The sequence below is a fragment of the Salminus brasiliensis genome, chromosome 8 (genome assembly GCF_030463535.1).
Source record: "Salminus brasiliensis chromosome 8, fSalBra1.hap2, whole genome shotgun sequence".
NCBI classification, from domain to species: Eukaryota; Metazoa; Chordata; class Actinopteri; order Characiformes; family Bryconidae; genus Salminus; species Salminus brasiliensis.
In genome coordinates, this window is record NC_132885.1 from 37,110,565 (window position 1) to 37,127,796 (window position 17,232).

General features: G+C 42.1%; 1 protein-coding gene across 1 annotated transcript in view; it reads right to left on the reverse strand.

The window, feature by feature from the left end:
• Positions 1–468: 468 nt before the first annotated feature.
• The window catches only part of gypc (glycophorin C (Gerbich blood group)), a 56,301-nt gene continuing 39,537 nt past the window's right edge, over positions 469–17,232 (reverse strand). Inside the window, exons 3-5 of the mRNA XM_072686511.1 lie at positions 11,749–11,781; positions 7,222–7,251; positions 469–3,588 (exon numbers count right to left, since the gene is read on the reverse strand). Of these exons, the coding sequence (XP_072542612.1) occupies positions 3,392–3,588; positions 7,222–7,251; positions 11,749–11,781 (260 nt within the window). The 3' untranslated portion in view covers positions 469–3,391. The remainder of the gene's footprint in view (positions 3,589–7,221; positions 7,252–11,748; positions 11,782–17,232) is intronic.

A 17,232-nucleotide genomic window follows, 5' to 3' on the forward strand; every position in this document is an offset into this window, starting at 1 on the left:
GGCCATGTCATTGCGTGCGTGTTTTTATCATTTTAATCAGTCTCTAGATCATAGCATTAATTTGAAGCATATAAGCAACTCACAGTGAGAATTAGCTAAGCTGAAGGAGACCACCATACTCTACACCACACTTCGCCCAAGTACTCTCGGAAGAGATGGGTCTTCAGTCTGCGTTTAAAGGGACGGGACAGAAAAAAAACTCGATTCTTGTCTGCCATGGGCTTAAGGGATGGCGGGTCAAGCCGAGCCATACTTGCAGCTCAAAAGGTTCTTGGTACAGATCGACATTTGACCTGATTTGTTGCTAATTGGCTAACCAGTCTAGATGTTGGCTAGGTTATTTTAAATGAATGCTGGAACATCATCCACTGAGGAGAAAGTATCCTGAGTAGGAAACAAGTCCACAACTAGTATTGTAGTGGTCAGCTGTAGTTTTGGCCCTTTTGAGGAAGCAGCTTCAACACACAGTGGGGTTAACACAGTTTATTCTTTGCTAGGTTCAGAAACCGTGAAAATATTTGTTCTGATAAATGAACATTGGCACATAATCCACTAAGGAGAAAATATCTTGTGTGGAAAGCAGCTAGTCTCTGTTAGCATTTAGTGTTGTAGTAGTTGCCTGTTTTAGCTGACATAAGAACTGCAGATTTCTCTTTCCTCTGGATGATGAGACTTGCTAAGGGGTTAGTTGTAACATTTTTTGTAGTGTTCTTGAACAGCAAATGCTGGACACACTTACTTTACTTTTCACCTGGAAAAGTGATCCCAGCATGGCTGCTGATTTCGGAAATCATGTCTTCGATGGTCAGGGTGGTTGAAAGCTGGTGGTCCAAATGAAAACATGCCCCATGCTAGTAAACTAGCTTATTACCCATCTCTTGACCGACATAGTATTGCATTTGATTTTGGTCAAGCTTGACCATGCTAATTGACCAGCTTGGTTTTGCTTGTTGACCAGCGTAGTCATACTGGTCAACCAGAATGGTCGAACTTGGTCAGACTGGGTGGCCTAGATTGGTCAGATTGATCAAACTCAAATGAGCCAAAGATGCTCTATGCTGGTCAAGGGCTAAATCTGGTCTACCAGCGTAACCAGCTTGGCCAGGTTTTTGTTCAGCAGGGATGTACTTCTTATCAAATACTTTAGGAAAATGTATAAAACTAAATGTGGCAACATGCCCCACTCTTCACTCTCAACATGAGCTGCTTGGTATGCTGTGCTGGTGAGCTCATTATAGCATAAGAATTGTAGGCCCGATCTAAAATCCTAACTGCTTCAGCAGCAAGTAGGATGAATCATGGAGTGTACAGAAGCATCTAAACTGCCCAACAAGATATTTCAGAATATTTCAGTGGGTGGTTCTTCACATTGCTGCAGGGCAATGACTGAAAATGTGCTGCTAAAGTAACTATGGCATTTTTCAGTGGAATGTTTCTGTCCGGTGAAGTCAGTGACCCAACCTGAACCCCACTGAGCCAGACTGATGGTTTAAAGACGCGGGACATGAAAAATGGCTGAGGGCCTGTCAAAGCTTTGTCGCGGAAGATACTCACTGTGATGGTGGTGATGCTTGTATATCAGGCACTCATTAGCTGCCTCAATTGACTTGCAACCCTCAAACTGAATGATTGTGGTCATTTGACTAATTATGTTACTGTATTCTAGTGGTAAAACAGTAAATTTACTGAATGTTTCTGCAGAAGGACACAGTCTTATAGATTTCTTTTTTGTTAAATTATTACTATGGAAACCACCATTATTTTAATTCCTTCAGTAAATTGACAGTGCTAAAAGTTCAGCAACAAAATGATCAGTCTGTCCAACACTGACAGGGTACTTCTGTGCGTCACACTCAGCAACACAGAAAATGGTAAGATCCAGATGCCACAGATATAAAGAGAAGGTAGCCCTGGGGAAATGACAACATATTCATAGTAAGTGTCAGTGACCGAAGGACAACACTGTATGCAAATAGATGGTGCCAGGAGCCAATGGGAAAGTGTTACTCAGAAGCTATATCAGAAAATCCACAAGCAAACCCTGCAGGCCACTGTATATTATTAAAACAGCACTGCAGACTCAGAAACGTGTTCAGAAATTATTTAATCTAAAGTTTAGTCGATAAGAAATAAAATAATCAGAATTGTTTTCTTGAATTGCAGTTGAGACTGGTTGAGTTAACGTCAGTTAAAGTATTACGACTGTAATGCTAAACTTATGCAGCGCATTAATCTCTTTTTCTTTTGTTTGCTGCATAACCTATATATATATATATATATATGTTGGTATGGACAATGAACCTTTTTATATTATTGTCTTCATTTGTAATTGCGGATAATTATACATACATTAGAGTGTAAAGAAAGCAGAACAATAGTGTATCAATATATTGTACTTTTCCTGTAAAAAAAAAAAAAAAAAAAAAAGTCTCTAATTTTACATGGTTTTGTATACAATAAAAAAAATATTGTAAAAATGTAATTATTTTCCAGAATATTTGTTTGGTATCAAGCATAAGTCCTGTATCCCCTCATTCACTTTGCTTTGATGCATAGTTTTAATAATTGATAATTAATTGTTTTCTATAAAACAAGTCAAATAAGAAACCGTTATAGTTGGTTCAGTTCAGCGATCCATTTTTTATATTGTATTGAGGTTGTAAAACAATTAGTATGTAATTAGTAATGCAATTCTATTTGAATAATATAGAAAACAACAGTCTTGAGTCAATTTATGCACGTTAAACTATTTGTCTTTTTAAATCTTGGTGCTGGGCTACAGATACAAAACAACAGACTATATGACTGTTAGTTACTTACAGACTCTGACACATTGTTTTGGTTCGATACAAGGCGAGACAACATTTTGTTGTCCTGTCGGCAATAAACAACAACGACAAAATCTTATTTGCAGTTGAAGGACAGCAAGCCCTTTTTTCAGCACTGCAGGTGTGTAGCGACTCCTTCTCTTTGGCTTTTCCTTCATGCACTTGCGTCCCGTGGTGCTATTTGACAGTCATTTCATGCTTTGGCTTCGCTGTTGTGCTCTTCACACCCATATGGCTGACTCGTGTCAAATGCATGCAGTCTCTCTCTTTGCGTTTGGGTTAACTGTTTTGGCGCCTGCTGGTGACGTTCAATTCCTTTCTGAAGGACCACCTGGCCTCTCACGCGAAATACTGTCTGAAGGTTAGCATGTAATACAGTAGGGTTTCGAGCAAATATAGGCTTCAGGGATTAACCAAACCATGTGAATGGATGGCCTAAATGACAGCAAGAAAGTCTTTCCAGTCGCCCGCCTGCCGTGACTGACAAACAGGATGCAGGTTGTCGTCCATGGCTCGGAATCCAAGTTCTAAGCGGAAGGGCCTGGAGATAGTGCGACTGTGGATCATATGAAGTATTCCTTCTTGCTCTCGTCCATGGCATCCTGCAGCGCTGGGTCACTCCGGAGGGCAGCGTCGGCCGTTTCTGCGAACTCTGTGCCCTTGGCCTCGTTGGTGTGGTAGGTGCCCTTGTACCGGTACATGTAGCGGAGGATGACCACAAACAGGCAGAGGAAGACCAAGACCACCATGGCAATGACCGCTGAGTAGGAAATGATCGTGGGTAGATTAGCAATTAAACTGCAACAAGTATACTTGTTAATACTGTCACACTCACATTGTCTTAGTTTGGGAATCATGGGTCACTGTGTCTTGAAATGGCAAACCTAAAATTTCAACAACAGCCTATTGTGATACCCTTTTGCCTTTGAGGAAAGGGACAGATATTTACATAACCTTAATATGATTGGACTTCCTCAGTGTTTCCCAAAATCAGTGTGGAAAAGTGATCCCACCGAGTGGCCAGTCGTACTGTAACCTCATCGAGTCACCACATAGACTAAGCTAGTTAACGTTAGCTAACATTGTGATCAAAATGCTCAAGTCTATAGGCCAAGGTTGGCCAAGGTTGCATCAACTCAGCCTTACTATTATCCATATCCTCCTTATTCTGTATCACTAAATCAAATCCGTATGAACTTGCTATTGTCATCATCCTGCTACTGTAAGCAGAATCACTTATTAGCGCTGCTACTACCATTATCCTGTCTGAATTATTGTTGTATGAATTTCCCCTATATAAAGCTTGAGTCTTACTGCAGACCTTGCAGTAAGACTTATGTTATGCAGTAAGGTTATGTTACTGACACTCTTAGTACCAGTATTGTCGTAGTCACAACATGCTGTTTGGGTACTTGGAGCATTACAGTAGCAACATTGTAATCTTCTTGTGTCTTCAATGTAGATGTGAAGTTATCGCTTGAAGTTATAGCTTAACTAACTAGCTAAAGTAGCTGGTGTATCTGGGGAATATGATGGCTACCATTTTCGATAATGAACTTTTTGACATACCAGACACACTATGCATTTAGGATCATCATACATCATCCCTGTATGAGCTGATGAGTCATAGTCAAACCGCCTTGTGGCTAGGGAGCCCTCCTGTCTAGTAGCTATAAGCCAATTTTGACTACTGTTTGCCTCCGTTTTGTATATGGGAATCCTGAATCAGGGTTTTATTTTTATCTTGCTACCCACCACATGACCACTTTTTGCCATATTTGCCATTTTAGTTTAAAACCAACAATGAGAAGCCAGCAGGGGCGTGGCCTAAACACCCACGGTCTCTGTTAAGATGAACCTGAGATCTTCATCAAAAACTGAATTAAATATTGTCTAAGATCCTCCCCTTGCTTTGTTTTCAGTTTATTCCCATCTGCAGGTTAGAGCTCCCTCTATCACATGATGTCCCCTAACTAGGAGGCTTTTGACAGTGGAGCACTAAGGCCTTGCTGGGATTTGAATGCGTGATCTCCTCACACCTAATGAGGAGCAGTTAGACTGTAGGGCCGGTCTAGAGCTGTGAAATTACACTACATAAAAACACAGATCTGAGTAAATGTACTTTTCTTATCTTTCTTGGAGACAGAAATGTACATGGTTTTACAGCTATAGAGTGGGGCAACTGTCTAACTGCCTGTTTATCAAGAGACCGAAGATCATATGTTCAAATCCCATCAACACCACCGCCCTGTGGTCAGGAGTCTGAGAATATAACGACCTTCCTACTCATGTGATGGGGGGAGTTCTAATTAAGGACTAATGAATCAAGTGTGTTAGAGTTGGCCCAGGTCCAGAATTGGTGACCCATGAGCTCACTGAATGGCTACCATTTGTAACTAATGTCAGTTTCTAACCAGCAAGATGGAAAGATGGGATTTCCAAACAAGTGACAGGTGATTGTATAGTCCCTCTGCTCCGTTTACCATTAGTGCCCTTGCTATAAACACTTTACCACAACAAGGTTTTGAAGAGCATGTTTCCCCTGATATCCTGCAGAGATTTACTGTATCTGATTACTCACAGGCTTCGCTACAGGTCCCCTTACTGATCGTTCACATGTAGATTGAGTTATGAGCCTCATATCAGCTCTGGCGCCGTGAGCTTTCACCTTCTGTAACCTTCGGCATGCGGAAGAACTTTTCAGAAGCCTCTTGTGCACAAAAGATCTTCCTTTCTTGGCAAGAGCCCAGGCTTTTTCTGAAGTCGCAACATAGCCACAAGTGCTCACTGGAAAATTGGACGCATTAGGTCAAGACGGAGCACGCTTGGAGTCGAGCACCTTAATGTTTCTGGCACGCAGACATGGCCTTTTATGAGTTTCTTCATCAGAGAGTGACAACGTTTTATATTGCCTCTCGGACTTCATAGCACTGCAGTATCTACCGTAATAGCACCATAATATCCCAATCTGGAGCAATCTGAGCGAGCAGCTGTGCTTGGAAAACAAACATATCTGCACACCTCCAGTAATTCATAATGATCCATCATGCTTCTCTAATAATGTTGTGATTTTAATGTATTAGGACATCAACAACAAACAACCGTATTCATCATAATGTGCTTGTATAATCTTGTATAATAAGACATTTATATAATTTATGTAGTCAACATGTATCATTTTAGCATTACTATGGTAGGGCTTTATAGCATCTTTGTAAATCCCTTTATAAACCTTAACAGGCTATTCGTTGGTAAATAACCAATAAGCCAATATCTGCTAATTATCTAGCTGCCCATTACCACTTTATTAAGCAGCAACTACATCATTAGACCAGGTCAGTCCAATTGCTGCTATTTAGCTGTCTATTACTACTTTATTAGCAGCTACTAGTCCATTATTAAGCAATATCAACTAGTAACAGTTATAACTGGCTGCCCATTGCTACTTTATTAAGCAGTAGCTAGTCTGTTATTACACCCTAGCGAGTCAATAACTAATAATACATTGACTGCCTATTGCTACTTTAAGTAGCCTTTATTCAACCATCGTTTGGCCTTATCAAGCCGGTAATTATTGCACTGGTTGCCCATTGCTACTTTATTAAGCAGTAACTAGACTGCTGTTAAGCTGTATGAAAACATTATAATATATGTGCTAATATAAGAAAGTACGTGCTAATTACCCAGATGTTAATTACTACTTAATTTAGCTAGTCTATCTAGTCAATCATGAAGACATTATAAATATAGACTGAAACTTTGGCCAGCTTATGTCTGTTTCTTAGTTTTAATTATAAATAATAATTATGGTTAGCATTATTTTATTAGTATACTGTATAATAAAAATAATTATATTATTATTATTATTATTATTATTATTACTACTACTACTACTAATAATAATAATAATAAGTATTAGTAATAATGACAATAATAATAATAATAATATTTATTATTATTATATTATTATTATTATTATTATTATTATTATTATTGTTCTAGTAGTGGTAGTGTTACAATAATCAAATTATACATTATAATGTAATTGTATTTCATTCTCAGAATCCACTTCTAATAATTTCTAATTGTTCTAATAAATTTAGTTGTAGTATTGAAGGTTTTATTTTATTTTTTAATTAGTTTTCTGTAATTTTTGTAATTAAATAAAAGGACAAAAGGACAAATATTATTTTAATTATTATGTTTGTGTATTATATTTGTATATCTGTGTGTGGTATTATATTTGATATTAATTATCATTGAATATTGAATATTTATTGCATAAATAAAGCTATAAACTCTAAAATAATTGCTGTTCATTCCTTTCAAATTCAAATGTTTTATAGAAGAAAAGTTTTTTTTTTTTTTGCTTTTAATATGTGCTCTAACTTACCTCCAATAATGGCCTTAAAGAATCCATCATCTATTAAAAAAAGAGAAGAAAGACTGCATTAGTGACACCTGAATAAGGAGCAGACCATCCGTATCCGTCATATCACCCTACTGTCCTGCATTCAGTTCCAGATGTTGCAGCTTTAAGTCACTTGTCTCTTGTTTACCACTCAGCCTTTCCCAAAAAACACCTGTGGGCCCAATTTGGCAATCAGCATAAGGTTAAAGGAGTGCTCCAACTGTGTTCTTCTGCCTGATCACCCTCCCCAATCCCAAAACGCTGTACTCGCTGCGTCCTAACCCCTATTAAATATTTACTTTCCTCTGACTTTGTTATTATTACATGGGTGAATCTTTCATAAGGCTTTTGTTTTTACAGACAGCTGTCTCCGCGGCGCCGTGCCTCATTGTCTCCGTCACCGTGGGGACGAAAACCTCGTTAAAGGAGGCGATTGAAGATAATCATGAATTATTGCGCGGGGAACATCTGCCCGCCTCCACTCGACTTTCGCTGAAGGACGAAAGGGAAAGGATGCCCATCGCTCTCCGTGGCGGGACAGGGCCCAGGCTTAAAAAAAAGCTGCCTTTAACCCCTTAAGACCGCGATCTGGCTGAAATTCAGACTTCTGCAGTTTTAGCTTTACACTAGTCTATTTTTAAGTGCTCAATGCAGGTTAACACAAGTTGTGTTGTGATGTAGGCATGCAGTGTGCTGCTAGTTACTGAAGCTTTCATTACAGGCCTTATTTCTGCCCAAGTTGCTATTAGTTGGTCATCCATTGCAGTTTGTAAATATCCAGCACCTCACACTTATTTCCAACTTTAGCCACACCCACAAGAGGTGTTCGATACTGAAAAGTCTGCCTGATCTGGTAGTCTGACAATGAAACTAACTGATGTCCACAAACTTTCTGAGGGAACTGCTTGTAAGATTGCTAAAAATGCAGTCAGCTACAAACCGCACCCACTCCTAGCACCGCGCCCTCTTTCCTGCTATGAACCGCACCCACTCCTAGCACTACACCCTCTTTCCTGCTATGAACCGCACCCACTCCTAGCACTACACCCTCTTTCCTGCTATGAACCGCACCCACTCCTAGCACCACGCCCTCTTTCCTGCTATGAACCGCACCCACTCCTAGCACCGCGCCCTCTTTCCTGCTATGAACCGCACCCACTCCTAGCACCGCGCCCTCTTTCCTGCTATGAACCGCACCCACTCCTAGCACCGCGCCCTCTTTCCGGCTACCAACCGCACCCACTCCTAGCACCGCGCCCTCTTTCCGGCTACCAACCGCACCCACTCCTAGCACCGCGCCCTCTTTCCGGCTACCAACCGCACCCACTCCTAGCGCAGCGCGCCCTCGTTCCGGCTACCAACCGCACCCACTCCTAGCGCAGCGCGCCCTCGTTCCGGCTACCAACCGCACCCACTCCTAGCGCAGCGCGCCCTCGCTCCGGCTACCAACCGCACCCACTCCTAGCGCAGCGCGCCCTCGTTCCGGCTACCAACCGCACCCACTCCTAGCGCAGCGCCCTCTCTTTCCGGCTACCAACCGCACCCACTCCTAGCGCAGCACCCTCTCTTTCCGGCTTCTAACCCACTCCTAGCACCGCGCACTTGTTTCGGCTTCGAACTGCACCCACTCCTAGTACCTTCCTAGACCTGTCAAAGGGTCCTAACTGAATAATGACTGTTGGGTATAAGGTGTGAAATAACACAGAACTGATCAGAAAGAACCTGAAAAGTGGACAATTAAGACCGCCTCATTAATGGCTAATCATCCGTACCGTTGAGCTGCATCTGCTGTCGTTAAAAGCTCATCAGTCCACGGTGTTTACAGTGTTGCTGCACTCTGCACAATTAAAGGCACATTACTGAACATGACCAGTAGGGAGAAAGTGGAGGCCATTGCCGGCAACAGATAGGTTGGCTTCATTAGAAACCTTTGCCTTTATATCCTAGGGTTTCCATGCGTCATGGTGACCGGCAATCAGGCACTATAGAGATTGCAGTTTAAGTTCTCTACAGCGCAGTGCTGGGAGGGCATGGGAGCCTTGTCCTAGCGTTTCTCTTGCTACAAAACGTATATGGCAAATAGCAACACGCAGACTATACACATGTGGAGACTTAAAAAAATACATGGCGGAGCAGAGTTAAAAGAGCCTCAGTGAGTCTCCTAATCTAGTCATCTCCACAAAGACCCCTCAGCTATAGCTTAGATATACTTATATACATTATACTAATGAGCACTCACATGGAGGGGGAAGTTAGAGAGCACAAGTGGACAGGGAGTCGAAATTTGAGAGCTATGGAGTTTCTAGCCCCAGTTCAGAACCTGGTGTGATGGTTCCACTACATTTAAATATGCATAATTAATTTTTTTTGTCCAACAATAAAATGACTGTCAATAGGCTGTTATGGTGAAAACAATGATGGGGATTTAAAGGGTTTAAATAAGGTTGTGGGACTGTGGATGGTAGAAAGATGGTACATCTAACTGCCTTTGATTTAATTGATGAAGTGAATGAAACACCACCAAGAACTGGAAGATGACTCCTCTGACAAAACTTACCAGCAGTGGCCATCTCTGCCGTGTGGTTTGTACATTATTAAAAAATTAGCATTTTTTAATAATTAGCGTTTCGATGAAAATGCCGCTCATCCCTTTAGCCAGCAGTGTTTATTGCATTTGGTAATCTGAAACTGAGCTTTTTAACTCGTTACCCCAGTTTTGACAGTGGTTTTAGTGGTTACTGGGCTGAGCGGGCCTCATATTTCTGCTGTGGGTGTTCTCCAAGTGCTCACACAGAACAGTTGTGCTGCCACCCTGTGCTTTCCTTTTAGGCGTGGTTGGTGTGGCGCACCAGATAACACCACAACAGAACACCACTACCTGCCACTGAGCTACCACACCATGTGGGAGACTGGGGTTCGATTCCCGCTCTGGGTGACTATGCTGCGCTACACCAATAAGAGTCCTTGGGCAAGACTCCTTAACGCTACACTGGCCCACCTCTGTAATATGAGTAACCCTGGAAGTCGCTCTGGATAGGAGTGTCAGCTAAATGCCATGAATGTAAATGTAGGCATCTTTCAGTGAACCTCTAAGAGCCTTATGGTATGTGTCCACTGCACGCTAAGTTGTCATCCAAACTTTTTGCCTCCATTCATTTTCATTGTGAGTCGGGCTTCAGCTTTATGAGAACGGAAATGTATCGTTAGGGTCACTGGTTGCCCTTCCTTGGGACATTTCTGGTACGTACTGACCATTGATTACCCGAAAAACCCCACAAGACCTGCCTGATGTTTTGGAGATGTTCTGACCAAGTCATCTAGCCCTCACAACCTGGTTCTTGTTGATGTATCTCTCATTCTTATGCTTGCCAAATGTTTCCTGCGTCCAACTCCTGACTTGCTGGAGTCTTCACTTCAACTTCACTTGCTGCCTAATATGCAGATCCCACCCTCTGATGGACGCCACTGAAATCAGACAATCAATGTTATCCACCGTTTTAATTCTATGGCTAATTTGTGTGTGTGTGTGTGTGTGTGTGTGTGTGTGTGTGTGTGTGTGTGTGTGTGTTTGTTTGTTTGTTTATTTTTGTTTTTGTAATTTCTACCCAACCCAATTGTTGGCTCCCTCTCCCATCACATGTAACGCTCTTGACACTGGGACCAACACTCACTGAGGAAAGCGCAAGCAGATGCTCTGCATAACGCGAAAGTAGAAAGAGACAGGCCAATTGTGCTCTCTCAGGCTCTGGCTACTGATGGCAGCAGTGTGTGTGTGAGATTCTTGGAGGCTGATGACCAAACACTGCTTCAGAAATGTTTCCAATAGAGGACTCGCCATGACTCTGCCGCACTGTGGCTACTAAAGTCGTCCGACTCAGCCATAGTAAGTAGAAAACTCGCACTGATTATTAAACGGTACTTAGCATGGAAACCTGAAGTTTCTTCACTTTTATGTAGTGTGTAAGTACAATTCACGCCAAATTAACCCATATTTGAGAGCTTAACTTGTAGCATTGTCACATATTTACATATCTGTCAGTTCAACATCCAGCAGTTTAGCCTCACCCATTCACACTAAAGTATTTAGACATGTTTCCGCCTGGACTGCTTTTTGAAGAGGCACAATACAGGGCAACCAATCAGAGCAGAAGATATTTAGGATATGCCTCTTATACGAAAACGTAAGTATCCCAGAGCATTCTCCAATTCTCAGCAAATTATCAATACAATATAAGTAATCTGGCAGAAGTGTACGATACTATAAAGTGTTTAATAGCAGCTAACTTTTAATGTTGTGTGTAAAAACTTGTGACAAACACCACCACACAGTCCGGGAATCTGTAGGTAAATACATAAATCATTGCAGACTACATTCACGCTGTTGTTAAGACACTAGTACGACTCGCGGATCTGCTGAGTTCGGTCTCTGGGTTCTTGTTATAGTGAATGATACACCAACACGAAGTGGAAGGCTGAATCCCAGACGTCTAGTACAAGCGCAAAACTTACCAGCAATGGTTCCCTCAGTGGTTTGGTTTGTACCTGAGAAGACAGGAACACAAACACAGTGTTAGCTTAGCAACCTCAGCGATTCAAGGACAAAAGCAAGCGCTTCTTCATTCACATGCTTTTTTTTTTTTTTTTTTTGTCCTTCGCGAAGCAAATGGGGCTTTCAACTGGGAAATGCTCGCGGCTGACGATGTGTAACGAGAGGAAGGATAAGACACCGTCTTGTGATTTGGATGAAAAATGCACTTTGTCTTATGTTCATTCTCTGTGTTCAAAAACTGTGGTGGAACGCCGTTAGGCTCAGGAGGATCATACAGGTTTGTGCTGCACCTGTGTGCTTGTTTAGCCAGTTTATATGCTTATGTAATTTTAATGACAAGAGAAACTTGGAAACTTTGCAAACAGTAGACAAGTAACTTCAGGCCTCACTGCGGTGTACATGTAGTCTGACTGTGGACGCAAGGCAGGTTGGCTTCCAGCTGTTGATGCCAGATTCTGACCGAAACATCTGAGCGCCTCAACAGAAATGGAGAATTATCGCATTGTGGTGAGCCTGTGTCCACTGCAGCCTCAGCTTTCTGGTCTTGGCTGACACCCTGTTCTGCTCACCACACATACAAAAGCCGTTCTGTCAGCTTGAACTCTGTCAGTCATTCTCTGTTGATTTTCTCTCATCAGCAAGACTTCTCCATTTGCGGAACTGCCATGTATTGGACATGTAGCTCTAGAGACCGTTGTGATCAGCGGTGCTAGACATACTCCTACCAGCCCTATCTGCATGGTTGTAAGCATTGCACTGCTACCACACCATTGACTGAAAATTTAATGAATGGTGTAGATTTACAGGCCACCCTAATAACCTACTCTGTGAATGTGTATGTGAGAAGATTGTGTTTGTTCTAGAAACCTAGATCACTCCATCTTTAAGTTACAGATATATAACTGTTCCTTTATTCCCCAAGACTGGACTTGAAATGAAATTGTCCTTCGGCATAGCATCAATTCAAGAGTTAACGCTTCTTTAAAAAATGGTCTTGTGCTGCCTCTGGCGCCCTGGGACATTTGAGCGCTCAGGAAGGCCCAAATCCCTGCTAAATTTGCAGAGCAAACACCAGGGAGCCTGTCTGGCCTGGAGGCGTCCCCTCGTTAGCCTCGTTAGTGAGATCCGCTAGCCGCCACGACACGGAGGAGGACATCTGTGCAGCTCAGTCGGATCTGAAGAACTAGGGTTTTTTTCTCTCGCTCAAACTGCTGCTGTGGAACCCAAAGGGTCCGAGCTGACAGCGCGTTCGGGGCCAAAAGGCATCGGGATGCCAGGGAACATTAGAGCCGCCGGCCCTCCATCCTTCTCCCTCTCGCTTTCGCATGTTTTAGCCGCCACCACACACACACACCCAGGGGAAGAGCCAACCCAAGGGCGAGGCTTTTGCTTTCATCACCTTCCCAGAAGTGGAGCTAATCTCGCCCAAAGCCGGCTTTTTGAAGCGCGCTGGTAATTGTCTCCCGATAGGGAGGGCCGGTGGATCTCGGAGCCAGAAATGAATTCCAGCTCCCTTCAGTGCTTGGGCGGGGGGAAAGCATGCTGCCTGATATTTGCTAGCTTGAGTCAATGCTGATTTCCCTTTGTCGCCTTGCTGTTTTTTTTTTTTCTTTCCTTCAAATTTTCATTAGACATAAAGCTGACTTTCAGGCTTCAGACGTTCTGCCACTCTCCCCAGCAGCCAATTTAACCTGGTCATGCGGCTAACATCAGATGGATGTGTGAAATATGAAGAACAGGACAGTTGGAGCTGTGATCTTCAGTTCACTGATTGTTCCTAACCAGCGTTCAGGCTGCTGCGTCTTCTTGGGTTCCTTTCCCTGAGTCTGGAAACCATATAATGTCTCTTCTTGTCCCCATGGATTCATGTTTCTCCACCTATCATAGAGGCCATAAGAACATCTACTCTTATTACAGTCATGGTGGAGCTCTGTCACACTCCTAAAAGTTCAAGGGTGTCAATTCAAGGGTAAATTTTGAAACCTAATTTGACCATTACCATGCTAGGGCTTTATTATTGTTATCATTATTATTATTATTATTATTATTATTATTATTATTATTATTATTATTATTGTTAGGCTATTAATAAAGTTTACAAGCACACTGTACTGCAATTTTCCGTGTTTTGTACATATTTCGCAACTCTCACTATAGCTCCCCTCCACTGGTGGTGCTGTTTTGCCAAATACACACAACCTGTCTTCCATGTTCTTGAAGAAAATTTGAGAAAACAGTAGCTGCATTCCAAAGCCCACACTTCTTAGGAAGTTCTTTTCAGCCCTTGGTTACCCACATTTCTCTGTACACATATAATACGGGGGTTGGGGGGGGGGCAGCATCATGAAAGTGCCTGAAAAAAAGGCCTTCAGAGCAAAGTTCATTTAAAAATTATAATTATGAAAGCTTTAATTCAACCTGGTTAAACTGTTCCATTTGTGTGACCAATAGGCTACTGAGGCGTTTTATAGGAGAGTTCTACTGAGGACCTGCCCTGCTGAGACTGCAGCCTAGACTCTGAAACAGAGCTATAACGCTACAGCTACATTCATGCTACTTTTTTCCATTATTGAGCTCATATTATATTTGGTACATATTGGACCATAAATGGTCTTTGTCATATATGCATAAAATTATCTTCAATGCTGGATACAGAACGTTCTTTAGCTAATTAGCTAACTAATGCACACATGATCATGATACTAATGTGATTTACTTTTAAGCCTCTGAAAATAGCGTGTGTGTGTGTGTGTGTGTGTGTGTGTGTGTGTATATATATATATATATATATATATATATATATATATATATATATATATATATATATATATGTATATGCCAAATGTTTTACAGAAAGAGCCCATCTGCAGTGTTCTGTGGAGTGAAGTGTGGTTTGAAAAGACCCAACAGTGGTTGTGTAAAGGAGGTTGGAATGCCATAACGCCAATGGCTGAGGCAGGGGTCTCTGCATATGCTGTGGTCCTGATGTGGAACCCCAGTGAACCCAATAAACCAATGGAAGCAGAGTTGCTTCATGTGCCATATGATGGATTCTGTGATACCCTCACAAGGCCTGCATTACTCAAACTCATTATATTAAATTGCAAACCCATTACCATTACATGCAGTTACCTCCCATGAAGATTCCATGTCACCTTGTCATGGGCATAAAATAATAGTCTGCACATAGACCCACTGGCTACTGGATACATCATTAGTATTGTCATTAGCACGGTCATTGGTAAATGTCATTAGCACAGCTGGGCAGCGTGATTGTGATATAGTGGCAGCCTTAAATGCTCAACAAAATAGATCATGCCTAAAATGATTTACTCTGATGGTGATTATGACAACACGGAAAGGTGATCATTGCTAATAGAAAGGGTTTTAAAGCGAGGACAAGTCACACATGATCTGGGGGACGGTAATCTCAAGGTGACTCCCAGCTCCCAGAACCATGTTGGATATTACCGAGAGTCTTCGCAACGTTCCGCTCGCTCATAATGTGTCTGCTCTCTGTGTAATTGCAGCTTTGAGACCATTAATACAGTATCGATTTTGCACTTATCACACCCCTGCAGCATCACACAGCTGAGAACATGGTACAAAACAGCAGAAATTACAGCAATTTTCAACAGCGTATGATCTGTGTATGAGCGTGGCTCTATGGCCTCTGCTTTCTCCAACTAGGAGGTTATCGCGCCTCTGGATATTGGCTGACCCATCGCTGATAGGCGACTGCGGTCCTTGGGCGAAGTCCGAGGAGATGAAATGTCAGGAAAAGCCGTTATATTTCATGTGGAGACGGCCGAGCCGGCGAATTAAGCACACTTCCGACGTCCGTCAGCCGGGCACTCAGCTGTGGCCCATTGCCTGCGTTAAACTGAGGGTGAAAACAGCCACTAAACGCCTCGCTAACCCCCCCCACACACACACTCTTGCTCTTCCTCTCGCTCTCCCTCTCTCAGAGATGAACGCCTGTCGTTTATTATTAAACATGCCGAGGATCCCTCGAATAGCTTTCTAAAAGAAAATGGACAGCCACAAGTGCACTCAAAATACAGAGTGCGTCGCCGAAACGTGGCAGTCTCCAGAGGTGTTGGTGTTGCTGTGTCTTTCTTGGTTTTGATGGAGGCGCAGAACAATGCACAGTTTTGCTGGGTGGCAAAATACTACCATAGCTACTGGCCGCCTAGTTTGTGAGTTACTTCTTTGCCTTCATCTGGAAGCATGCAGAGGTGAGTACAGGTAGGCTTCTAATGGAACATTCATTACCAGCCAAAACCAATCCCTCATAACATTGAAACTGACGTGAAGTGAACAAACCTGGTTACAGTGGCAGCTGTTGAGAGGTGTGATCTACAGTCAGTCAGTTCTCGGATGTTGATGTATTGGAAGCAGAAAAAATGGACCGGCCTACAAATCTCAGCCACGTTGACGATAAACAAATGAGCTAGACGATGGCTAGTTGGTGCATCTCCTACCAAAAATGCTCCAAAGAGGGCGCAAACAACCGGTGAACCAGCGACAGGGTCATGGCCACCCAAGGCTCAGTGATGCGATCCATGGACGCCCCATCTCACAACTTAAAAGATTTAAGGGTCTGCTGCTAATGTCTTGATGTCCGATATCGCAGGACGCCTTTAGTGGTCTTGTGGAGTCTATGCCCTGAGGGGCCAGAGCTGTGTAAGAGGTGCAGTTTATATTCATATGGCGGTGTTATATATATATATATATATATATATATATATATATATATATATATATATATATATATATATATATATATATATAAATTATATATATAAATTATATATATATATATATATTACCCCATATTTAGAACTTTGGTAAACTCATGACTCTAATTGCTATGTGTGCCGCAGTTAAGGCGATTGGATTCCAATATACATCGTTTGTTACTATGTATACTTAAGTACATTTAATTTGTGAAATGTTGCCAGTATGTCTGAATATAATTTTTTTAATAGTTTTATTTTTTACTACTTGTTATGGGTGGCTTTCGCTGTCCAGTGTCATAGATTAACCATGAAAGTGTTTTTAATATTGCAGGAAGGAAGGTGTTGTGGAAAGGGCGTTTTTACATTAAAAAATGTGTAGGCCCACACTTCTGTCTTCTTTAGCTTATATACATCCCAATATAACGTAAATATAAAGTAAATAACTTTACATAGCACTGTGAATAGTGGTATTATGGAAAAGTGTAAGCATTTTGAAACCGCAGCAACTTGGCCATGAAGCGTCAGACCACGTAAAGTTGCGCTCAGAGTATAGTGCAGAAAAGCCTCCAATGCTCTGCTGACTCCATAACTGCAAAGCTCCAAACCTACTGCTGTTAGAGCTGCAGAGGGGGGCCAGCTCCATATTCATGCCTATGGATTTAGAGTGGGATGTGAAAAAAGCTGCAGTAGGTAGAATGTGTA